Raw genomic sequence first — 26,194 nt, 5'->3', positions numbered from 1 at the left:
CACATTTACCCCTTAGTCAGGTAATTTTAGGGACCGAAGTTTGGTCCAATATGATTCACCACTTGACCACCAGGGGGCAAAATCCAAAAACCTTAAAAATGTGATTATTCCTTAACTTCTTGCCCGATTGCCACCAATTTGATATCATGGGTACATCTAATCACCATACAGTATATGTCACACAGGTTTTTAATTTGACCTTCTTGTCAAGGTCACAGAGGTCAAATGGCGTAAATTCGCCGTCAGGCCGTAACTATGGCACGTTTCTTAACTGCAATGACTATTGATCACAAATTAAGTACACATGTACCCCTTGGTCAGGTGATCTCAGGTACCGAAGTTTGGTGCGATCTGATTTGCCGTTTGGCCTCCAGGGAGGGGGCCAAATCCTAAATTCTTCAAAATGCCATTATTCCTAGTAATGACTTGCCCGATTGGCACCAATTTTATATCATAGGTACATCTAATTCTAACAACCATTCAATGTGTCACCCGGGTCTTCTTTGATTTGACCTACTTTTCAAGGTCACAGAGGTCGAATGTACTGTAAATTGGCCATTTGGGGAAATTGTAATTGCTTGGACCTACATCAAACCTAGCACTACATGACACAATACCATGCTCTTTATCCATCTTTCCTCCACATGAGGTGAGCACAATGGCCCTGGCCATTTCATTACAGTATTTGGTGGATTGGTTTAAAAACGAGTAGTGGACAACCTGGTAGAATATCAGTTGTGCATATTTTGGAGAGATTGATGTAAAACTACTTTTGGTTGAAGGGATTTTCCGAATCATTACAGGCCTCTTATCTACCGACCATGCCCCAGGATCATCTTGAAGAGCTGAGAACTGCTCTTCTTGCTGCTAAGACTGCCAAAGAAAATCCAGTATTTTACGGTGAGTTGGCTACATTTTAAACTCGGAGATATTACATCGTTTTATAGGCCTACGTTTAGTCTATAATACTTCAGTGTCAGTCGTCTGTATCCTTGACCCAATTTTCAGGGTCGTACAGGTCAAAGTTCAAGACTTTGCTGTGATTTGGTGTGTTTTTCAGGTACCCGGTACCGTCACCTAAAACAGGGAACAGTGTACTCAAATTATCATTCATTTTTAACTGGCCACTCTTTGGCAAGATAATGCCAGTTGAGCACATAGTCTATGGAGCATTTTCATTGCACATCTCTAAGCCTGGTCTACACTAGCAAACATTCGCCAACAATTGTTGGCCAACATGAGCCAACATCATGTTGGTGAATGTTTGGGGACCCGTCCACACTATCAAACACAGGCAAACATTGCCAAACAAGTTTGGCCGTGTTTGGCATGAATTTTAGGGCAATTTGGAGGGAAAGTCAGTCATTTCTCTCCATTTTTCTTTAAAACAATGGAGAACCACAGGAAGAAAGCATGCCTAGGTGCTTCAGCAGCCATTCTTTCAGTTGTGATTAACCCCCGTCGCCGCCGCAACTGACAAAAGCCATACCTGTGGAAAAAGCATGCATGGGGCCTATCACTGCCTCCTTCAAGAGTTAATGGCCTCAGACTTCAAAAGCCTCAAGAATTTCCTGCGAATGGATGAAGCTTTTCGTATTCCGAAATTAAATGTTCAGTTTCTTGAAATTGCCATTCTCTATCTTTCATTGAGGCTGCCATTTTGTCCCAGTAGCTCCATCACATGATCCAAATCTGTTCCCTGATTGGCTGCTGATTGCCCAACACCAACCAACATGTTTTTCAGAAGGTGCATGGCCTAACTTTGGCCAACAAGTTTGCTGATGTTTTCACTTGTTTTTCAACCCGTCCACACTGGCAAACAAGAGCAAACATGCCTCTGCAACAAGGCCCAACATGATGTTGGCCAACATTTGTTGGTTTATGTTGGCTAGTGTAGACCGTAGCTAAAGTTCCAGAGGGGAGCAATCCGCCCCTTGCCATTTTATTCTATTTCATCTTCTGGCTTTCTGCTCAACAGCCATTTTTTGCATATTTTGCCATTTTTGGTCAGATGCTGAAAAATGGAAAAAAACATAATCTTTGATAAGACATCAGATTGGGATTTTCGAGGATGTAACTGCATGGCACTTCTCAAAAACCTCAACTGGCTACACAAGAGTAATGGAATATCCAGATAGCTACTATTAGCTGGCTGTGCTTGCAAAAGGTCTCTCTTGGAAAGGAAGTAGGCTGCTAGCAAAGGGGACATCAGCAGGAGCAAACTGCTAAGCGGTTGAGCAGTTGGTCATTACATTTCTCTGTCTTATGTGCCAGCCCCTGCTCCACAAACGTTCTCTACTTTTTAGCTCACCTCTGGGGAGTTTAAAGGGAACTCTGGCGTCCGTCGTCGTCCGTTAGCGGAGCATGTTTTGTCACCGCTAGGGCTAGATGGCTAGAACTTGGTGCGATGGTAGCTTTGGGCAATATGCCCAGATTTATTTTATTTTTCGCAATGTGACCTACTTCCTGGCCTTCAGGCGGCCATCTTGGAAATTGTTTTTACCTTTTTGAAGCTAATGGTTGTACATAGTAGAGTGACGAAATTTTTATGGTGGGTGTATCTAAGATGGTCAAATGACATATCACCCAGGTTTTTGATTTGACCTACTTTTCAAGGTCACAGAGGTTAAAATTCACTAAATCACCGATAGGTGAAACGTTTTGTTTCTATTTGAGCTAGAAGGTTCTAAACTTGTGAGGACATATATCTAGGGACCCTCTATTCTACCCCAAAAATTTGTCCCACTCGGACTTCAAATATGGCCGCCAGGCGGCAATCTTGAAAATTAAATAAAGTTGGATTGCAACCAGATTTCATGTGATTTATATCTATGTACTCATCAATTTCCCTAATTTTCAGTCAAATCCCATGACAAATATGGCCGCCATCTTGAAAATCCAACAAAGTCCTATTACTACTAAACTGTTGAACAGATCTCAACCAATTTCCATTTGACATACACTCTTCAATAACCCTGAAATTCAATCAACTTTATAATCAAAATGCTATACTTAGATGGTACCGGTAATTTTCTTTTGTGCCATTGAACCGAGAAGAATGATATTATTCAATGGAATCAAAACTGGTGAAACTACCCAGAAACTGTTCTCCTCACATCCACTGCAAATGACATTCATTACATTACCCGAGGTGAGCACATGGTCCCTGGACCATTTCATTACCTGACATCTGATCTTGCCATCTCCTTCTCCATACATGTTCCCTCCTTTTACTCATCTGATAGGCAACCTGTGCCACCTCGTTCATTCATATTCCATTCTTTTCACTCGTCAGACATACAAATTCTACCTTGTTGCATTTGATTTTAGAACAAACTGCTGTTAAAAATTTGATTTCATATAGAAATTTGTTTTGAAAGTCTCCAGTGGTGTTAAATACGTATTGAATATAAATTTATAGATTGATATACAAATACTATATATACCAGGTTTCAGCAAAGTGCATTCTGGAGTGTGGCAATCTTTCCAGTTACCTGAGCCACAAGAAAATACAATGAAAGTGATCGATGTAGGCAGGTAAAGGGGTATGCTGTTGGTATTCATTGTATTTAATGGTACATTGTAGCTCAGGAAAATGGAAATACATAATGCCATAGTACGGTTATTATGCATGCAAATGTTCTGAAACTTGGTATTTATAGCATTTGTTTATATCTGTCTACGCAACGGCATTGTTGAAATCTGTATTCAGTGTGTATTGGCACGATTAGAAATTTTCAAATTCGAGTTCAATTTTCAATTTGTGTCATGCTATATCATAAACTGTGCCAAATTAACTGTTATTCTCATAATTTACAAGGACCAGAAATTTGCTCAAGATGCTCTATGATTTTGTGAATGTTTATTTTTGACTTGAGCTTACTGTTACTTACATTACTTTTCCAGCGTGCAGCAACGGCCATCCGTACATTATTGGAGATGTAAGTTGAAAAATTAAACTTTTAAAATAATTGATAACAAACTATGACTTGATTTACAAAACAGTATGATCCACACCAGGAAAGCTAATATCAACATTCTTTTATGGCTTATGTCTTTCTGACTAGCAATTTGATTTGAAGTTTCTAATTTGCTTCATTCCGTTACATCTTGCTTCGTGATTTTTCAGGGGGTGCAGCTTTAAGGGTTAAGCAATTAGTTATATCACTGTCATTGTGCTATTCTACGACAATGTAACACTCCTGACGATTACCACAAATCAGTTGACTTGTGTAATTGTAGAAGGTAACTTGGGACAGGAGAAAACACACTCTGTCAGCGAGAATCTCGCTTTTATCAAATGAGTAAAAAGGCACTCGAGACCCAGGAGAATGTTTCTGTTTTCTTACTGCAGTGTGGTGGACCATATCATAGAGGGAAGTGCCAAAAATGTGGGGTTACAATTGGTGGAACAGCTAATGTATCTGCGGATGGGAACGTTAGACTGGATACCAGGTAGGTAGTTCATGTCAGACCGTTCTGTCAATACTGTGGTGGCTTGAATCCACTGACTTGTTAGTCACAATAATAGATGATTTGTCATACAAGTGGCATTTGGATGAATTATGCCCCTCACTTAAACTTTAAAAGTACATGCGATATGTTTGTTTTTTATCCCAGCAGGGATATGACCTCAGATAGAATCAGTATAAAATCAGTAAACTGAACTATCAGAAATTCGCAAACCACGTCTAAAACTGCCTTGTATCAATAGTGAAAACTATTATTGGAGATCGGTATTACTTTGATGCTGAATGTGTCGGCACATTTTTGAGTAGGCACATTATCCTCCCAGACACACCCAAGTTGTCCTTTTGAAATAAAATTTAAAAAGTATTAAAACTCGGTGCATTATGTGATCTCCTAATCTACCCGTTTCAAAGGGACAACACACAGACCGGCCACATATTAGGACGAGCAGACATGAGTGATCTAACTCCTGTCCCAGAACGTGATCTGACTCCGGCTGTTACGATCATCCTGCGACTGCTACTCCACCTATCTATGCATATTGGCACCAACCATGATGCCCAGGTTTGTTTTAAAAATTATATAATTACGCCGACGGTCATGTGAGTTGCCTTGTTTTATCAGGGTGGTTATCCAAATTTATAGACCGGTTACAGACCACAATAGACTTGCCGGGATCCTCTGTGACTGGTTGAATTAAGCAGCGAAAGGAATGAAAGGTGTGTCGTTAAGGCTGGGGTCCGGTCATGCAACTTACAACAAATGATCTATACATATTGGTCACAACGGTCACCTATTTATTTTAGTATATGTTTTAGTTCTAACGTTCTTCCCATTCAATATAAGAGATGTTAACTTCGGCTGATTAAAATAGAGTTGATTAGTTTTGAACTTGTTCCCCAAGATCCTCAGATCCGAATGCATAAGTTGATTCATACCTTGATCGCATCTTTAGCAGTGAGCACTGTTTTCTTGACATGGAACCTGGATTTGGCACTTTAGCACGCCCAATCAGAACGTCGCCCTGTATTAAAAGTGTATTTCGCCCCAGCAACACAATACCCTTCCCGCGGCAAAATTACTCTCTTTTACGCATTAAGAGGTCTGTCCTTGTAAACTTGGTAGTACCAGCCACTATTGATATTGGCAGGTCAAATATACTAATATGGGCCCTATATCAAGCCCAATTGGTCAGAAATTCACCTGTTTGTAATGACCACCATTAGAACAATTCTAGTAGCCAATGGAACATAGAATTGGGCTGTGTAACCTGTCAATCATGTTTTCTGTACACTCTTGGGATTGACCTCTTAATGTGTGAAAGAGAGTATTATCAAAGCAATTGATGCAATATCGAGTCATACGTGAGGTTCTAAGTGGAAGCCTATTGTGGGCCCTATAATCAACATATTCATCCGTAGAGTAACTGATCGGCGCCGGACCTTTGAACAAGAAGTAAGAAGGTACATTTTTACTGCCCAGGAAAAAGTAAATAGTCGACTGAATCGCTCGTCACGTGAAATCCACTTTTACGTTTGAACTTTCGAAGGCTGTTTGCTGAATTGCACATCCCCGCTGCAAGTTTATGTCATTTCGTAATAAAGGCACAACAACATTTCAACAGAATGTTTAACAGCGTAAGATCGATGTAGCTCAAGGAATCGAAACGTTAGGAACTTCTTAGATTTTATTATGGCCTGTCTTTATTGTATTGTACCACAAATTTTAACATAAACTATATGAGGTGTGTAAAGTTATTCAGAACAGCCACTCTTACCAGCGGATTGTACTGCTTTTTTCTTAGGGTTTTGTATATGAGGTAAGAGTAAAAAAGTCTGATCTCAGGATGCCGTCGGATCTATTGTGCTGTAACCAGTTATTATTGTGGTACATGGTTGTGCTCTAAACAAGAGGGGATGCATTTTCATTGGAAAACACTGGACAAGTATTTTCTTCAATAACCTAATTTGATACAGCTGCTTATCAAGAAGGTCACAGACGGTTAAAGATCAACAGTTTGCAGCTCAGTTGCCTGCTTTTCAGCTGCATGCATATCCACCCAGGTATTTAATTGAGTGTTATAGCAAATTGGTTGCAGTAGGCATGGTCTTGATGGATTGGGAACACTTCTACTTCTAAAGAGTCAATGCTTCATGAAATTGAATAAACCGGCTACTGACCGCAACCTTAGGTAGCAGATGAAATTGACAGTTGACCTTGAAAAACATTTCACCCCTCAGGAAAAAAAATTACCAGTTCTTACAGCTACCGATATTAGACACGGTCTACTGTGGTTCATACGCTGGTACTGTCAAACAAATGACCTCAGATTCATCCATTACCACACTCAGTACCTTACCAGTATCTATTTCTTCTAGGCTGTAGCTGACATGATCAGACCAAACATCGGTTCCGATGAAGTCTGTACATTCCTATTAGATCATATTCGCCACGATATCCAACAGCTTGCAAGGGCTCTTGGGAAGTCGCCTGATGATTGCTTGTCAGTTATGACTCTACTTGTCGGTGGTGGATTCATGGAAGAACAGAGAAGTACGAACCAATGGATTTTGTATATTTCAAAGACTCCTCGCCATAGACAAATTGAGGTTTTGGCCTGGTGTTTTTTTTTGCTGCTTGAGTGGAATTGACTTATCAGTGCTAGGTTGAAACTGGTGGCAGACTTTATAATATTCTGCAGTGGCATACAACTTGCAAGCTAGGCCACGATCCTCCTGAACAACATTCTATTCGGCGACTATTGACAATGTGAAAATGTCATGTGGATTGGTTTTGACTCGGGCTTTGCAAATCATGCACTTTTAAATTAAGATTCTAATGTTTTGGTTTGCATTCATAATAATACCTTTGTAACAGATATCAGATGTTCAGTAATCGTCTCCTTGTAGGTGATGCCTGCTTTAACTTGGACCTGAATTCCAAAGATGCCCGTGTGCAATGGGAGATTGCCTTCTCGCAAGCATATGTGACGCCTCTACTGCATGTGAGTTTCATTCGGTGGTATGAATCAATGGTAGTTGTTTATTTTATGAAGGAGGGGTGCCTGGTTAGGAAGAGTCATTTTTGTATTCTATGCAGCATCACTAAAAGTTGGCGTGGATCTTTAGCCTAATTCGCCCTCTATATCTGATTTTTTTTAAAGTACTTTTAAGTATTAAAATATCCTTAAAAAAACCTGTTAGAATGTGAGGTTGCTTTATCATTATTACTGTCATGTATCATAATTGCCATCCGCTACAGGTACATGGACAATGTTTCATAGTAAGTTTAGACCCTTTAATATAAAAGGCATGTACAAAGTCACATTGATTAGCTGGTAAATTTGGTAATATACATTAGTCCAGTTCCAACTGTAGGGCACCGGATTGTATGTTCGACATTCTGAGGGATCACGGCTATTTTATTTTGTATCATTGAGCAAGCGTTCTACCTAACTTGCTCTCTCCACCCAGGACTGAAGGGTACCTTGCTGGCAGAGATAGCCACAAGTGTTGAGTGCTAGTGCTGAGAGGCAGTTGGCCTCTGTATACTTCCAAGGGAGATGAGCTGGAAGAGGAATGTAGACGCCAAAAAGCTGGGGTAATGATATAGCAAAGCGCTTACGAATTGAGTTGAATGTGAATCGAGTATGAGTCCTAAACAAAAGCTGAACATGAAAATCATTAATATTCATCTTTCCAATTTCTAGAAATGAACTCATGGGTTTGTTTTCAGGACTTTGATGTCAAAGTGAACCGAATCAATGAACGATTGCTTAGTGACGAGCGTTTGTGTGAGTATCTTATTCATTCGAATGCAATGCATGTTTTATCCTCACATAAATTTACATAAGCCTTGCATTATATGAATTTGAATTTCCAAATGCAGAGAGACGCTAATGAAGCAAATCGTATTGCATTGCACATATTGACAGAGTTGTATTCTTATAAAGGTTTTGCAATGACCTTGTTTCCCAAAGTCAGAGACTGGTTGATTGAAATCTTCTTAATCCAGGTAATTTGAGTTGTAATTTGAGTCAGTGTGCTACCTTTGTGGAGCATTTCCAAATTGGCTGATTTTGGAGTGTTGCTATTGTTTTAGTGCCAGAATAATTCCCAATTATTTTTTGTATTTTAACAATTAAAATCATGTTTGGCTGTGAGTCATTCAAGTGTGAAAGATCATTTTTTTGTAGCAAACAATCCCCTGATCAAGATTATACACGAAGTGGTCACACTTGGTGATGATGTCGATGTCAACAAGATCCACGACAGTCACATGATGTGGCAGTATCGATACCGGGTGACGGTGGACCACCTGACACAGCTCATGAATGATAATGACCATGATCGTGAGGAGACAAGGATCTTACGTCACTTCCTTCAAGAGGTAAGGCTAGAGATGACGTGTCTTAGACAAGCTTTTCCTGTAATCTTGACCAGTTTAATATGTTTCAAAAATGTATGCTACTTCCTACCCGACGACCATAACAGTTAAACAATTAATATAGCATGTTTATTGGCAACATGGTAGGCCACCCAACTGTCGCTGATGTCATTTTTCCAAGGAAGGAAATGATCACAAATGCTTTTTTAGAAGAAGATGACCTGACCGATTTCTTCAAACTGGTCCTTTTTTTCTGATAATAAGCATCTAATTTTGGGCCCTCGCACAATTTTTGACTAATGTTTGAAAATAAAGTCTGAAAAATGTATTTGATGAATGATTTTGAAGACACTGGGCATGATCCTATTTTTTTATGGACATTTTCAAATGGAACTTGGCACATTTGAAGAAATACATGAAAAGTTAATAAGCTGTAGATTTCATCAAAATCTATCTAGAAATGAGCAGTACAGAGCCGAAAGTGAAAAAGAAAACTATGCACTACGTCAGTGTTCAAGATCGAGTTCTAATGCACCGTTTGTGGTGTCCAATACAGTCCAGCTCATATTATTATCAACATCTACAACTTATGATATCTCCTAAACTATTCAACCGTTTTCAATTTGGTTTAGCACAAGGTTGTCGCAAATGTTGTTGTCTGTATCATCATTATGATTACAATGAAGTGTATTATTGTCTTCATTAATATGTAATCACCAATTAACACATCACATCAAGACATATATTGATCAACAGACAAAAATACGGATGCACAGCCTTTCGGGTGTACAGATCAACCATGTTAAAAGAAGTAAACTATCGTTATAGGGCATACTTCACATGTATTTTTCCAATTTCAGACGACGATATTTTGTCCAACTTAAAGCAAAAGCTTCTCAATGGATTTGTAGAAAGTTGTTTTTCATGGTTTATCCATCTAGTAAAGGTCTACCTTTTGGAGTACTTAAGATGCTTGTATGGACAACAGGATTTGTGACAATTCTGGGCAATTTATATTGAAATCAGTGTGAAGTTTTGAGAGATATCACAAATCATAGGTGTTGATATTAATATGAGCTAGACTGTACAAGTACATAAATAAATATTATGGCAAACCCTTGCCCTGTGTCTCACATTAATCTTTCATTTGTGTCTTGGGAATTGCTTTCCTTTAGGAACATCATCTGCGGGCCATGTGTCATCTCCCAGCCATCAGCAGACTGCAGCAATTGTTGCTTCAGAAATACCAGCATAGAATCAATCAGGCGGATGCACAGCGCATTAAGGTCAGCAAATTCCTGCAGGAATACGAAGGTAAGTCTGACATTTCCCTGGAGGTTGCGTGACACAATTTTTTGCTATCAGAATTGTTTAGGGAAGAAATGAGGTTCCTGGCTCTTGGCGGTGCTACTACACCAACAATAATTACCTTGATAGCTGAGGGGAAGCATGAATTGTAGATATATCCGGTAATCTACTAATGGCCTGGGAGTGAGAGACTTTGCCATACCTGCTGTGCTGGTACTGTCAAGATAATCAATAGACCACATGCTGTCAACTTGTAGAGTGAGCCGAAAATCGCATGTATTTCCTCACAGAATATTAGTTGAAATCTGTCTAGTGCCGTGGTCACACTGGGGTTTTAACACGAATTGAATTCGAATTAAAACGTTGATACGTATTGGGGCGTCACACTCAATTCGGTTCATACCGATCTCAATCCGCTTTAACCAACACGGTTCTTAAACCGAATTGAATGCGAATCAGCTAATCCGAATCAACGAAACCGTATTGAGATTTCAAGTGTGACGCGCTTGATACGAATTAAGGTTTTCGATCGCACTGCGCATGCGCCCGGCGCATGGAAAGTGACCTTTGACCGCGGGAACTAGTGCTCCGAACTAGTTAACTGATGTATTTAAATGATCTCATTAACTCAAATCGTTTTTCGTTATGCCATAGAATAGGGAAAAATCAACTCCCTTGCACGTGACTTGCATTTCCATTTCCTGGCAAGGTATGTTGCCGCCGGTTCGTTGGTCAAAGGTACGCTGGTCAGCAACATCGTCGCGGCGGGGTTTTCCCCGGTTTTGGCCTCGTTTTCGAGGGCGAGGCCGGGATTCTCCGCTAATAGCGACGGTGGTGTTGACTCGCTGAGGACACTCCTCTTTGACCCGAACTTTGGCAATAGGCATGGCCGGGAGATGGAAATGGTCAAGCACCTTACGCGATTTTATCTTGTTAATAATGACTGTGTGATACTGTGATATTATATACTTATATGTTTTGTACTCGTAAATTTTATTCTCCCATATGGGAGGTTAATAAATAATAATAATAATAATAATAGATGGCGCGTGGTTAGTATGCATTGAGTGTGGCGCGTTTTAAACCAATTTGAATGCGTATTCGGGCCAGTGTGACGCGACCGTTCTGAAACTGGATTAATCAATTCGTATTCCGGAGAGCGCTCTACGGAATTCGGTTTCAATTCGCATCCAGTGTGAACACACCATAGGATCTGTGATGACCCTTCTGCCGAGTCTTGTTTCTAATCCTTATTTCCTTGATAGCTCTTAAGGAAGAAAGTGGTAGTAATCTTATGTAATCTACCATTGGTCTGGGAGTGTGAGACTTTGCTACCGGCTGTGCTGGCACTGCCAATATTGTGTTATCTATCTGAATCAGTAGAACACCTCCTGTAAACTGGTAGAATGAGCCAAGAACTAAGGAAGTGGAAATTTGTATCTGGTGCAGATTTGAGATTATGTTGTCAGCTAGTGTCAAGTTTTATTGTGCATGATTAGGTCATGAAGGCGTACGGTGTAAATCTGTGTGTTCACTTAAATCCTTCAATTGTTCATTCTTATTACAGTAGCACAAAGGGACGAGATCAAGAAATTGGTGGACGAGTTTGCTGAAGCCTGGAAGTGTGTCCGAGATGCACTTCGAACATACAGTAAGCTATTCAATGCTGTTTATGTAGCCTACTCATTAGAAAACACCATACTAAAATTCGTAAGCCCAAGACCCTTAGATTGTCCAATGCAATGGTGGCTAGCCGAATTTCTTTAATGGTTAAAAAGCATTTTTCGGTTTCATTATATATGAAGCAAACAGCAGTATAATTGTTGCGTTTGTTTTTCCAGCCGCGAGTGGGTACACACTCCCCCGGGACAACTGCGAGCTGGCTGTGGATGGTGAAACGCCTATCGCCATGCTAATTCCATGTTCGCAGGGACTAGGCCTCTGTTCTGTCATGCTGCTTGAGTTCCTCACGAGGAAACACAACGAATTCATCATGTCATATTGTAGATACAAGGAGAAAGCGTGAGTTCAGCTAAATTGGTCTGTACAGTGGCATAGCTGGTTCTTTGAGACCTATAAATATGAAATCTGCTACGTCCTTGGGTTCGTAGGACGGGCGTTTACTAAGGCCCAACTTCACTTTGTTGGACAGCTGACATTGAACGACAACGACTCACAATTCAGCCATGATATTTTCGCGCTCTGTTAATTATATGCATGTGCACACTACAATGTAGCAGGCTAAACTAAACAATAAACAGCATGGTCATTGCAGACCCAACCAACCGATACCATATACATGACAAAATTAGTGTGCGTGTTTGTTTTAGAATTGTCAAAGGTTTACAATGAAATTATCTTGTCTCCAAATCAGATTATTTGGCCTTACATTGACATGTGGTGAATTGACACACCTATTAAGTGTCCTTTTAGGGAAATGCATTAAAGGCATCCCTTAGAGATTTGAAATTTGCAATTGAATTTGGAAATTTTCAATTGCGTTGATATACAAACAGAATATATTTCAACATTACTGTGAAACTCCATCAAATTTTCCTCAATCACAATAAAATGGCATAACCCTTCAACATTCAAAGGCTAAAGGTGTTCTGTTTTGTTAGTCGCCTGAAGTTGACATATGCCTTTATAAATTGGACATCTTAAAAGTAGGATGAGTGTGATTAACAGTTGACCATGACCGGTAGAAAACTTACTGATGTAACTGCTGTATATTCAGATCAAGTGAACTGCCCGAGTTCAGCACTAAAGAAGCAACACCCGCACATCTGATCTCCTATGACCCTGAGAAGGACCTTCTACCCATGGTCCTTGCCCATTGCAACTACTCCCTGGAGATCGGGAAGGGCACTGTCATCAGTTATGACTTCAGTGGAATAGAAAGACAACTTGAGGAAAGACTTCTTAGAGGAAAACCAAAGTTGCGGTTCGAGGTAGGCCCTATGTCAGAGTGTTAAATGTTAGAGCACTTTAATACCACATATGTCTACCTTTCCTGTAATTCCAACATGCGCCAGAACGCTGAAAATTATCATCAAATGAGATCTTACACATTTCCACTTATTTTGTAAGGAAATAATTCTCGGCTCAATAGGGCCGTTTAGACGACTGAAAATAGACCCGCTGAGATCCGATCGAATCTGAATGCAGTCTGAATTTCCCGGGTTTAAACGCAATCCAATTGGGACTCGTGTGGTCCCATCAGGACTCCAAGTGGTCCACCTCTTTTGCTCCTTCGAGGTAAGTCCGGATGCATCCGGATCAAATTCGGTCGTCTAAACGCAATCGGGCCTTATGCGATCTCATGTCATGATGTGGAGTAAATTTTTACCTACACGCATGCGTATTAGAGCTAAATCGGTGCTGTCACCACGACATCCTGCGGATTGGTGGTGAAACCCAAAAAAATTGGTCCATATCAGTCCTCATTCTGTTGAACGTCTAAACGGGTATATTTGAATGACACCACATCCGGTCTGGAATGGGGTTTGATCCGATCGGATCCGAATGCAGTCTTATGCGGTGTTTTTGGACTGCTCTATTGTTCAAATTGACAGCATGTGGTCTAATGATTCAGGTTGATATTTTATCATCTTGGCAATGCCAGTATAGCAAGTGGCAAGGTCTCCCACTCCCAGACCAAAGGTAGATTACCTATGAAATTACTACAACATATATCCTCTAACTATAAGGTTATCAGGATTATAAACAAAACTCAGCAGGAAGGGCATCGGACACGATTTCTTATTTCAGAAAGTTTTTCTTGTGCAGATTTGCCATAATGAATGACGTGCATAATCTTCGCAAGTGGGTATTTTTCAAACATATCCAAAAAATGGTGCGCTTTGGTTTCATTGCCTAAAAACATGTTAACATAAAATGAGGGCCCTAGGGATTCACTGGCAGTGTCTCTTTCTAATAATTACTTCATATGAGTATTCATCATCTCTTCTGTTTATCTAGGTATCATCCATTGTTTTTCGAGGGGATTACAGTAACGCTGTTGAATTCCATGCATTGAGGTCCAAGATTTCTCAGGTAGGCAACTGAAGTGTTTTATTCACTTGAATTGAAATTTAGTGGAGGCTTACTTTGGCATCAAATTTATAACATTTGTTTTTCTAAATATGTCTGAGCTAAATTCTGACAAAAAGACATCCTTAGTTTGGGTTCTAGGACAATTCCCAGTCAAATTACCCCCCCCCCCTTCCATTAAATTGCCCCCTTTGGGCCCCTGTTAAATTGCCCCTTTGGAGCTGAACTTTTGCTTTACAAAGGTGTTTTCTCCTCTGTTTGCACTCCCAAGTCTCTCTCCCTCCAGCCAAGTCCTTCTGCTTAACATTGTGCAAACCCATTTAAGAGAAGCTGTCGACCAATTGTAGTTAACTTCATTTTTCGAAATTGTCTATGGCTATGACTACAAGGATCTTGAAACATTGTATGGCGGATCCTGTGAAACTCAAGAACTCATTGAATCATTGTGGAAAAAACGGATCTTTCATAATAAATAAAAGGAAGATCTCAGGAAATTTTTCGAAGGGTAATATTACTGGGAGGCAATTTGAATGGGGCAATTGACGGGGGGAGGGGGGATTGTCCAGGAGGGAATTGTCCTGATACCCTTTGTTTGTTTATTCATTCTACAGGTGCCTTTGAGCCATGCCATGCAGATGCAGATAGTGCAAGACTGCCGTCTCCACTATCACAGCCTACCTGACTCTTTGGCCCATCTTGATGTGGCTATCCACTTCCTCCTCTCGGTTGGTGGAGATCCGAAGGCAAAACTGATCACATTCATGTGTGACACCCTTAAGATGTCTGAGAAGATTTTCACGACGCAGGTATGTGCCTCTTCGGGCGAATTTATGAAAGTTCACAATATTTTTAATCTGACCATTTCTCTCTCTTTAAGTCCTAAATCCACTCATTGAACACCTTGAGCACCTCATTGATCTAATTCCAAAGTAATTTGTTTTGAAATTTAAATTTCAGATCCGTCAACATTGCCTACTGATGCACATCCAGTCTCTATGGTTGACTCTGTCCTTGGAGAGGTCAAGACAAATGTTCCACTACCAATCGGTAACTACATGTACACCGTCATCATTTTATTTAACAATGTGTGTGTTATACATGTACATCAGTTCTCATCTTCATTTCATCTTCTCTTGGACATTTTTCAAAACCTAAGGGAAAGCAGTTGCAAGAAATATTGCTGGGCCAGTTTCAAGTATCAAGGACAGTGTCCCGACAACAAATGATTCTATTATGTGCTTTTACTCTAAGATATTAATGGTCATGAGGTCTTAGTCTCTCAAGAAGCATGCAGTACCTTAATCTGTCTGTATTTTGTGAAAATAGTTTACCCTGAAGAAGCTTGAATAAAAGCGAAACGTTGGTATAATATAGTCCATAGTGTGTTTCCCCCCTTAGCGAAATGTTCTTAATCCATCATTAAACATTCAATTAAGAAAACTGCACGAGTGGCTGATCCTCATATCCAGATTGGACAAGATGATTTTTGACGGCCTGAAAACTCGAGGTGGCAGGTCAGGAGCTTACAGGCGGTAGAAAATCATTGAGTGTGATCTGGATGATGAGGATCAGACACGAGTGCAGTTTTTATTTATCATATACCACAAATATCGCCATAATAGTACAAAAATGAAGGTAAAAAGGCAAGTTTTGTCATTGTTGACCCGAATCCCTCATGACGTGAAAACGTCGAAGAAGATGTAATGCTTGAGTTGACGACGTCACGATCTCATGACATCGTCAAGACTTCGCGACCTGGCTGAATTCCAACGCAATAATGTGGAAAAAGGACGACAATGAAAATGACGTAAAAGTCAACGGTCTTTCAACAATCAGAGTCTGGATTGCATGAGAAATGATCTCGAGCATTCTCGTGCAATTAAACATTTTTATTGAACATTTGTATTGCACTCTCAGGTCATGCGCTAAATGTTTCATGCATCTTTTGCACATTTCTCTCAAAATAAAGTCTGCAAAGTTATAAAGAGCAGTGGGGTTTGCGTTGTCTTATAAAAGCCAGTCCCTGGAGCATTGTCCGTAATTTTGGTTGAATATGTAACGTTATGTAACATTTTATATGCTGACACATAATGTGGTCTCTGTGACATTAAAAGGGTTTTAATCAAAACCTTTGATTTCTTGTGATGCCCATTTAAAGCCCGTAGCACACTAGCCGTCAACTTCGGCGTTCACAGGCGTTTTTTGCCGCAAAAGTCCTGAACACCTGAAAAATCCCTAGTCTGCTACGAATGGTGTCGGCGAACGCGACTTGCCGCCACTTGCCGCAACTAAACGCAAAATATCTAACATGTTTGATTTTTGACGCGTGTCGCAAGAAGAAGCCAGGTGTCCTACGGATTGCTGTCTGAATTGGCGTCGGCGGCAAGCCTATGGCCAATCAGTATGCGTCTTGATGTCACATGATTTCAAAATGGCAGCCTAAAGTGGCGGAAAAGACGCTACTGGACGCCGATTCTGGGCAGGTGTGCTCTGACCGGGATCCACTGGCCGCCAACTTCGGCGTCGAGAGGCGTCAGCTGAACGCTTCTTGTCGCCAAAGTTGGCGGCCAGTGTGCTGCAGGCTTTCGTCTTGAGAAGTATTTTGGTGGGTGATCATTGATGCATTGTATTGTGCATTATATTAATGTTGAGCAAACTCTCCTTACAGGACCCATTTGATACTGTGTCCAACGACTACCATCAACCATTGGACGATGATGTTATTCATTCACTTCACAATGCTCTGCAGCATCTTAACATTGACACCTTCGTGTCAGAACTCCACGAGTGCATTCTTTTGAACATTAATGCCCAGCAAAGTAGAAACGATGAGGATGCAGTCGATAATGCTAACTTCGGGTAAGTCACAGTTCGCCGGCTCAGGGTTAACTAGTTGTATCTGCATTTTTGCCAAAATTGACCTAATTATCTTAAATTAATGCACATTCAATTACCTTTAATTACAAGTTTAAATCGCTGGCAATTCTTGCAAAAAAACCGCACTGGTCCATGAGGGCTGCCATTTACATGGTGTGACGTCACAAGATTGTATATTGCATCAAAACAACCACTGTTGAAGCGAGGTGTGTCATTTTTATCAGCGACTCCCCGATATCCTTCTTAAATTTTACATGGTATGACGTCATTTTCGCCAACATGGCTGACGTATGTTTTTGGCGCCAAGATATTTGTCCCTTGAATGGCCGATTAAAAAAGCCCAACGTTTTTCATGTGTCAATATTTATGCACAGAAATTTGGTCAGTTTTGATTTATCTCACTTATTGTCTCCCAAGTAAACTGTGATTCGAACGATTTTAAATGCTATATACTGACACTTTAAGTAACTTTGATGATCTTTTTTTTAAAGATATTTTCTGAAAATAAAACATTCTGTGCGCAATCAACCCATGCCAATAACTGGATACATGTCTTTGCCCCAAAGTGTCTACTATAGCCTGAGCGGGTCAGGCATAACCTGCAATCCCAACATGTGCATCAACAAGGTTTCTTTTAAATTTTTCAGCCTCGCTGATGTAATAACAGAATACATCAACTCCAAGGATGGCACAGAAATTCCTTCGCTGAGTAACGGAATGTTTCCCAGGGAAATTCTTGTGAAGCACGCTGTTTCTGTCTGGACAGAGGCCGTCACCATTCAAAACAAGGAAGAAACAAACAGGAGGCATTAATGAGGACATTACGAGGGTTTTTCAGGCATGCCATACATATATATATACCTATTATATGACTTTGGCAGCATGGGCTTATCGCCAGAAGCGTTAGTTTGAACACAATCTATATTTCTTTTAACGTACATGTATGCCTTCATCAGTGTTGTGATATCCTCCCATTGTAATGACGTACAGGTGTACTGGCCGGGTAACATGGGAAAAATATATTGTATAAATTCCAATAATATGTTAAAAAACATCTTCAAAAGTGGTATAATTCCTCAAACTGGATTTTGACTCTGTATAATGTAAACAATTGCAATGTTAGCAGTTGATTGACTAATTGTGTTATAAACATCAAATAGACGCTTTGCATTTTTCTGGGCATAGAGGTGAGAGAACATAGAATATGACCTTAATCACATAACAGCTGGTACAGTTTCCTACAATAATAAGGACAGGTTTATGCCATAGAGATATAAAGAATTTCTGATAGCTCAGCTATAAGCAACACTTATACTGCCTAGTTCTGATGATGTCATATTTACTGCTCCCAATCACATCAGTCAAAGTTTTATGCTGAGACTTATACTGGTAATAGGCCAGTGAACATCATGGGTGAAATGAATAAAGACCAGCAAATGCTTTTATCTAAAACTCCATGTACATTTACACTAGGCCTTGCTGTACAAAATTATAGTAAAAGCATTTACTTGTCTTTATTCATATCGCCCAATGGGTCATATTAGTTTCTTTTTTATTATACAGGCCTTGCAGGTGGTAGTATCCTTTGACATGTTTCATTTCGACGTAAAAGGCAAGAAGTAATCTTACCGAAATTGCAATATTTTTGCATTTAACAGATAAGCCTTTTATAGTCAATTCGTAAATGTTGTGTCCACATTGTTTGGGGCTCTGGAGGGCAAATTACTGGTCGGATTTCTTGAGGCAAGGATCAATAAAAACCAAACTTCAAATAAATCTGACCAGTAGTTCACCCTCCAGAGCCCTAAACAATGCGGATATATATCAATGGCCTAGAGGCTGTGAATAAAGAAAATTTGTTCCAGTAAATGCAGAAATTCCTGCAAGTTTTGCCGATAAATGACATGAGAAGGTCATTGCGAAAAAAGTTTTTAAGGACAATGCGTTTGTTCGGAGTCACTGAATTGGTAAATATAATTACAATTGTGTGCTAATTGATACGTTATTTGTCTTACATGAGGGTTTTTTAGCTCAGCTGAAAAGCTGAGCTATTCATATGAGTAAATGGTAGAATGAGTGTCCGTCTGTCTGTCTGTCTGTCTGTCTGTCTGTCTGTCTGTCTGTCCGTTAAACAGGCACGTTTCAAAACTATGGCGGATAGGCGATAGATTTTCCCTCTGAGGCGTTGAGACCCTTCAGGACTCCTGAATAGACCAAATGTGGGTCTGGCAGGATGAGCGGTTTGGCCACTAGGTGGCACCGAGCGAAATTTTCCAAAAACTTTTCCAGCAGCTGATTTCTCAGTTGGGGATCATGAATCAAATCTAATTTTATAGAGCAAAGCTTTCTCTTTCATTATCAATAGGCGTAGTTCATGAATTTCTCACCAGGTGGTGTTACTGGCGCAATTTAGTGAGCACCCCCCAAGAAGAGCATTTTAAATTTCGCGCGAGTTATCCTACGTCCAATCACACATGCAGCGAACGTCACGTCTCGAGTCTGCGCAGTTCAGACGTAAGGAGACCATGCTATGGAATAGATCGCGTTCTGTCAATTCAGAGGTAAGTTCTCATTAAATTCACAATTTCATAGGCGATGATATTTGGCTGCTTGTGTTATTGCATGTTGATGACATTAGGGAAGGCTTGGATTGTTTAATTGGATGTGATTAATTTGAAATAGTTCGTCGACGATCGTTGAAAAACGATCTGCGAAATGCAGCTTGGTTGGTCTGAGAAACGATGTCAAAGTCCGGCTTTAAATCATGGATTTCTCAACAAATAACTCTTGTCACATAGCAGAACTAATGTGAATAAACAAGACAATAATAAACATCGTTCTGATATCATCGGGTAAGGTTGCCAATGTACATAAACAGTGTAATTGAGGATCGACGCCAGCGATTTGAAATGTCAACAAACAATAAATGCGATATGATACACACTGACACTTGCACACTGTACATAGCACAATGCTTCAAACGGGGCCGATTCATCACTCTTATCACAATGTATTCCCAATCATATCAATGAACTTCCTTGATCATTCGGCCCTAGCGCCTTATCAGTTGTTGTTGGCCTTGTATTTGATATAAAACTTGGCTAGCTTACCTATTCTATCAAAATTAAAATGTTATCTCCTCATCATGTTTTGCAGGACAGGAATGATCTGCAGCTGCATTTGAACATATTTGGTGACCACATCTCAAAGATGACCAAGAGAGAGGATCGAGCTATGACTTTGCACATCCAATCGACTTCGGTGTTCACCAGTGCAATCATCAGAAGAGCCAGGCAATGCTAGTATTCAAGTATTTCATTCTGTAATACTTACCTCAAAATTTACTAAATAAAGAAAACCGCATGTGGCAGTTGGTTAAAAAAATCAAGTCTATCTGTTTAAAGTTTTTACTTGCTATCATTATTATCAACATTTCAATGGTGGCATTCTGCTAAGGTTTGTTAAGAGTTTCACTTGACTTAAGCAGGGTGTACACTAGTAAAATATTAGCAACATGTTACCAACATTTTACCAACATTTTACCAACATTTTACCAACATTTTACCAACATTTTTACAACAATTTTGCAACAAGCCCTTCAAGGCCCTGTGTTCACTAGCAACAAAATTGCAACAAATTAGCAACATTTTTACAACATGTTGGTAAATTGTTGCAAACTTTTTAGTGGGAACAAAGGGAAATAGGTATTTTGGAGGGAAAATGGATGATTCCAAGGAGAGAAGATGTGTTTTGAGTGCTTCTGCAGCAATTTTAGCTGTCATTGTTGAGAGACGGAAGAGGCGGCGAAATAACCAAAGAGAATATGGACCAGGCCCTGGATCAAAATGAGGGTGGATGATGGGGCATACCACTGCCTGTTAAGGCCGCGTATCCATAGGGTATGCCCTTGTGTAGTGTGGCGTTATGGCGTAACAGCCTTGTGACCTGGCACTATGCCCTGAGTCTCCATTGGATATTCCCTTTTGGTCATGGTAGGCCTTTGTAGTCCTCATTTCGCAGCGGTCAATCGCGTTTATCCGCACGCTGTCATTATTTCAGAAGACAATTTCTTATGAATATTGAAAATGAAAATACAAGTAACTTGTATTTTCACTTGCAACATCAAATTGACATGTACATGTATATAAAACCTGACTTAAGCAACAAATTACAGGTTCGTGCTTGTTATGATAATCATCAGTTTCGGGGTCCCAGAGTAGTTTCCGTTGATGAACCTCTTGAATTAATTTCGCCTCAGACATTGCTTCCGTGTTGTTCACTCGCAAAAGAATGGACATGTTCAATCCCAATATGGGCCTATATTCCCAATCCACAGTGCATATATGCCCGCAATGTGACACGGCATAACCTATGGGAACGATCAATAACACCAACGAAGGTTCATTGTCCGTGTGGCGCGCCAGGCGGTAAAAAGGGAATGTTGTGCAGGGCACGGAACAGCCTATGGATACGCAGCCTAAAGGAGTTGCGGCTGACTGACAAGCCGTCACACAAAAACTTCTAGAAAAGGTTTCATCACCCTACGAAGCAAGACACTCACTTGAGAGTTGCTATACCTGCTTCTTGTTCAAGTCACATGAACTCCGGTAGATCACATGACGCAAATCCTATTTCTGATTGGCTGAAGAGTTTGCAACATTTTTACAACATGCAACAAAGAATTGCATTGCATTTAATTTGCAACAATTTTACAACATGTTGTAAGACGCGTTTTGCTCTGTACACACTACGCAACATTTTTGCAACATTTGTTGCAACTGGAAATGTAAAAATGTTGCTAATATTTTACTAGTGTACACAGGCCTTTAGGCAATAATAGAGTTGGGTAGAGCATTTTGTTAATGTTACCCTTTTAGTTAGGGAAACTGGTGCCTTCTGCATTAGGTGGACCCCACTTACTCATCTGTCAGACCGGCCTCACACGTCGGCATTAGAGTTTAAGGTCCAGTCTGTGAGATTTACCCATTTCTACCCAGCCAAAAGCGGGTGATTGGGCTAGTCTCTCCATGTGATTCAATTCGCATGGATCTTGTGTCCCGGTGCTGAAAGGATCCCTCCACAAGGGCAGACTACATCCGGTGGCACTGAAGTATGGAAGAAAGACAGAAGACGACCAATTTGCGAAAAAGATCATCATCATCATCATCATGGTAACAGCTGAGGATGAATCATGTTGCTGTGTGTAGAATTGATGGTCCAATATAGGTTAGGTTATCTGTTTGCGCACACATTGCAAGGGTGGAGCTTGCTTGAAGTAGATTGCGCCAGTCTACCGTAATTCACTGTTACACATCCAGAAGCTAATATCCTTAGGCTTTGAGTCCTTAGTTTAGTAGAGTTTGACGAGTAATGTAATATATACGAACAACGCAGCAACAACTCAGCTGAGCGCCAGGCCCTTGGGCCTCTTGTTAAAGCTTTTTAGAGAATATATCTACATATATCTATTTAGACCTGACCTATTTAGCTTTATAGAGAATATATCTACATTCGCTTGGGCAATATCAGTTTGCCATGCTATAAATATATGTAATTTTGACGTTTTCTGTAATGTTCTGTATACATGCAGATGTAAATGTAATACATGTCTTGTTTCAGCTTGTTCCTTCTTATATTGAAGGAAATACTTCCTTGATATTTCTTGTATGTTTTATGTGTGTATATTACTGGTACTTATTACCTAACTTGCCTAAGTCTAAAAAACAAAAGGATCTTGATTCAAAAACCTGCATGAAAATGGCCGTTGTGCACAATGTTTTTTGAAAAATTGATAATAGCGGATAACTAGCTGGCAGTGTATCATTTCTCTCCTGGTGTCAACCATGTGATTGGCAAATATGTATTAGGCTCAATGTACTGGAAGTACCAAAAAGAGTTTTACCCGAGTTGTAATATTTTGGTGTCAGGTTTTGTTTCGGGAGTTCTGCAGATAGGCTACGAATATGAAATATGTTCCAGATCCGCTAAAAACTTAACAATTTCTCTGCAGATAAATCACCTACCTATTTAATTTTGCTGTTGTTTTCTGTAATGTTATGTAGATGTACAGTAGAACCTCTCTACCCACGGGACTGACAAATCAGTGCTGTCCTGATTAGAGAGGTCAAATTGAATGAAAAAAACCAATTTGGGACCAAAACTAATCCTTAATGGAGAGGGTGTCCCTAATAGAGAGGTGTCCGCTAAGGGAGGTTCCACTGTATATGCAATAATACATGTCTGGAATGAGCTGAAATCATGTAGAAGAGGTAAACTTCAGGTGTAGCAGTTTGTTAGAAAATTTAACAATGACTGGAATGTGCTATATTCTATTTACATTATTGTACTCAAAACCATCAAAAAAGTCATCTAGGGTTTTTGTTCGTTGTAATGTAACTACACAGTATAATGTAGGCTTTCACACTCTTATTACTTATGGATTTTTTTATGAGTGAAAAGTAGAACTAGTAGTAGGCCTACTGGGTATTTCTTACCATTTAGATATTGATATGTTATAGTAGTTTAGTTCTATATAAATGCTTTTTGATTTTAACTTAAATAGATGAACAGTGGTGTAGAGGATGTTATTCGCAAATAACCCACCAACATTTCCAATTGCACAAAATTTGGTAATCAAAGTATGGCCTTATAAGAATATTGAGAAACTATCACAAAATATCACGAAACAGTACAACAGTTCAGCCGACAGATATTTTTCTTGAAATGACTTTCATCAATAATCCGTGATTAGTTATATGGGTTTTTGTGGAAAATAATTCCAAAATCATTTGCCGGTTTCCTGTAGATGAGATTATGAAAAGTATGGAAAAAAATATAATTTGTGAATTTTTCATTATATTTTTTTGTCAGATAGCTTTATAGCATAAAGCCTTGTGAAATTTTGAATTGGGATAATTTCCCAATATCCTGATGTCAATCGATACTTTGTTAACCAACCATTGAGGAAATGTCATTGAGATATTGGTGAATAACATTGACGTGTCAGCCTCATGCGGTACACTTATCTTGAATTATACATGTTGTAACAGAAAAACTGACCATGCCACGTGTCCTAATACATTTTTACATCACTGTATGAAAGTGGTTTCCAGCTCTAGTGAGGTGAGGTGCTACTTATTGTATCATAATGTTATAACATGGATAATGTGTTTGGTATAACTTTCACTTTGGTCGTAAAATATTTCTCTTGCACTCTACATGCAAGTGATATGCTGCCTATAGTTTGCGTATGTTTATTATTATACGAAAGTATGTATATGAATGTATGGGTTTAAAAACACCCTCATCTTCGCTCATGACCAAGATATTTTTTTCATCGGTATATGGTACATCAAGGTATTTTCGAGATAACCAGAAAACCTTATGTGCTTTCTGAATGTAATGACAAAATTAAAAGAAATAGCCAATCATGTCTCCGAAAATGTTCAGTTCCATGCAATTGAAAAAAATGACATATGTGACCCGTCACAGCAAAAGCAGGCGCATGTCGCTCTGAGCTTGGCAGGTTGAGACGGGCTGTTTGTTCATTTCTCTATTGTCTGCCTATTGTGAAATATGAGCACATCAATTTCTTCCATTATCTCCTGGTGTCATTTAGGCTCATCTTCTGGACGACATGCGCCTGGTTTTGCTGTGATGGCTCACACATTGTAAAGCATTGAATGTACAATTATTACAGAATGGCTTGTTCCATTGAAATGTGAGGATATTTTATTGTAAACCATAGAATGTACATTTATTACACATGTTCAAAATGAAACATGCGTACCTTTGGCTGTTTCCTTTAGATATTGTAATGAGGTAGTGTTAGCTCCATGTATTAATTAGGACTTTTATTTTAAACTATTAAGCGTTCCCATGCTCATCATATTTTTGGTTGTACTTGTAGTTGGATAAAGTGGTATAATTATAGCCAGAGTACAATTATACATAGTCCCTTACCTTATATGTATGTGTGCTGTCCTGTATGTCTGGTAGGAGCATAAGTGCACTGTCCTGTATGGCTGGTAGCAGCATGTGCACTGTAGTCCGCTGTCACATTATTCCTTGTTTCACTAACATCATGCTGAAATGGCAATCCATAAAAATGTATGATTTTGTGTTTATATTGGGTGTTCCTGCCTTTTAAATAGTGCTATTTTTGTTAAAAACAAAAATGTTTGTGCCAAAATAGAACAATTTTTGTATATGATTACTCCTATATTACAGTAATAAAATTCATGTCAACACAGTATTGCTGTTTGATGTATATTGATGATTTAAAATACTATGTACTGTCTTTGAATGTACTTGTATATTTCTTTTCCCCAATTATGGGGGTGCAATACATATTATTATTATTATTATATCCTTATTAAAGGAGGACCACGCTAAATGTGCATATTATTACTATCCTTTGTACCATGAAATCATCTTTTAGTGTTCCAACAAATTTCATCGATGATTTAAACCAATTTGAAAAGAACAGCTTTCACTACCAACCAAAAAAATGGTGATTTAATCCCGCAATGTTGCACGGAAATCCCTTACAAACATCATGATCAATTGTTTAAAAGGAAACCTATAGCGAAACGCTTATCAAAATGGGGAGTTTTGAACGGCCCGGTTAAAACCTAAGGCGGGTAGTAAGCTTCCATTGATAAATATTGGCAGTTTCGAGTTCCCTTCAGGTTGTTGATTATGTAGCCTGAATGAGCTGCATCAGAAGTAATCACCAATTTAGTTCTAGTTGTTTTGGCTTACTGGACTTTGCGCAAATAAAGCAACGAGCGCAATGGTGGAGCGACCATCATTTTTGGCCATTTTGTCTTCCTAAAATAAACTTGGGGCGAATACTGCCATAGAATAGCCGTACCTGCATATTGTGGATGGTGTAATGCTTGGTCATGGGTTCGATTCTGGGGATTAACTCCTCAAGTTCGTAAGCCATGGGTTTGAATCTGGATATTTACTCCTCAAAGTGATGGTGTAGTGTGTTGGTCATAGGTATAGTTCTTGATAGTTACTCCTAAATGGGGTGCTGTAGTGCTTCGGTCATGGGTTCGATTCTTGAGATATTCTCTTCAATGGGGTGGTGTAG

At 39.5% G+C, this 26,194-nt stretch overlaps 1 protein-coding gene across 3 annotated transcripts in view; it reads left to right on the top strand.

The window, feature by feature from the left end:
* The window catches only part of LOC135492752 (E3 ubiquitin-protein ligase RNF213-like), a 113,289-nt gene extending 87,796 nt beyond the window's left edge, over window positions 1–25,493 (top strand). For 2 of the 3 annotated variants that reach the window (XM_064779387.1, XM_064779386.1), the window contains exons 65-81: window positions 804–900; window positions 3,907–3,941; window positions 4,355–4,455; window positions 4,884–5,034; window positions 6,849–7,023; window positions 7,380–7,474; window positions 8,206–8,263; window positions 8,666–8,859; window positions 10,032–10,170; window positions 11,732–11,815; window positions 12,006–12,186; window positions 12,902–13,115; window positions 14,146–14,220; window positions 14,829–15,023; window positions 15,175–15,264; window positions 16,886–17,076; window positions 17,742–25,493. In XM_064779387.1, coding sequence (XP_064635457.1) covers window positions 804–900; window positions 3,907–3,941; window positions 4,355–4,455; window positions 4,884–5,034; window positions 6,849–7,023; window positions 7,380–7,474; window positions 8,206–8,263; window positions 8,666–8,859; window positions 10,032–10,170; window positions 11,732–11,815; window positions 12,006–12,186; window positions 12,902–13,115; window positions 14,146–14,220; window positions 14,829–15,023; window positions 15,175–15,264; window positions 16,886–17,076; window positions 17,742–17,907 — 2,241 coding nt within the window. In that variant the 3' untranslated portion in view covers window positions 17,908–25,493. The remainder of the gene's footprint in view (window positions 1–803; window positions 901–3,906; window positions 3,942–4,354; window positions 4,456–4,883; window positions 5,035–6,848; window positions 7,024–7,379; window positions 7,475–8,205; window positions 8,264–8,665; window positions 8,860–10,031; window positions 10,171–11,731; window positions 11,816–12,005; window positions 12,187–12,901; window positions 13,116–14,145; window positions 14,221–14,828; window positions 15,024–15,174; window positions 15,265–16,885; window positions 17,077–17,741) is intronic. The other variant, XM_064779388.1, reaches the window with a different exon arrangement.
* The last annotated feature ends 701 nt before the right edge of the window (window positions 25,494–26,194 follow it).

The sequence above is a fragment of the Lineus longissimus genome, chromosome 8, assembly GCF_910592395.1.
Source record: "Lineus longissimus chromosome 8, tnLinLong1.2, whole genome shotgun sequence".
NCBI classification, from domain to species: domain Eukaryota; kingdom Metazoa; phylum Nemertea; class Pilidiophora; order Heteronemertea; family Lineidae; genus Lineus; species Lineus longissimus.
This window is presented reverse-complemented; position numbering and strand designations above follow the sequence as displayed.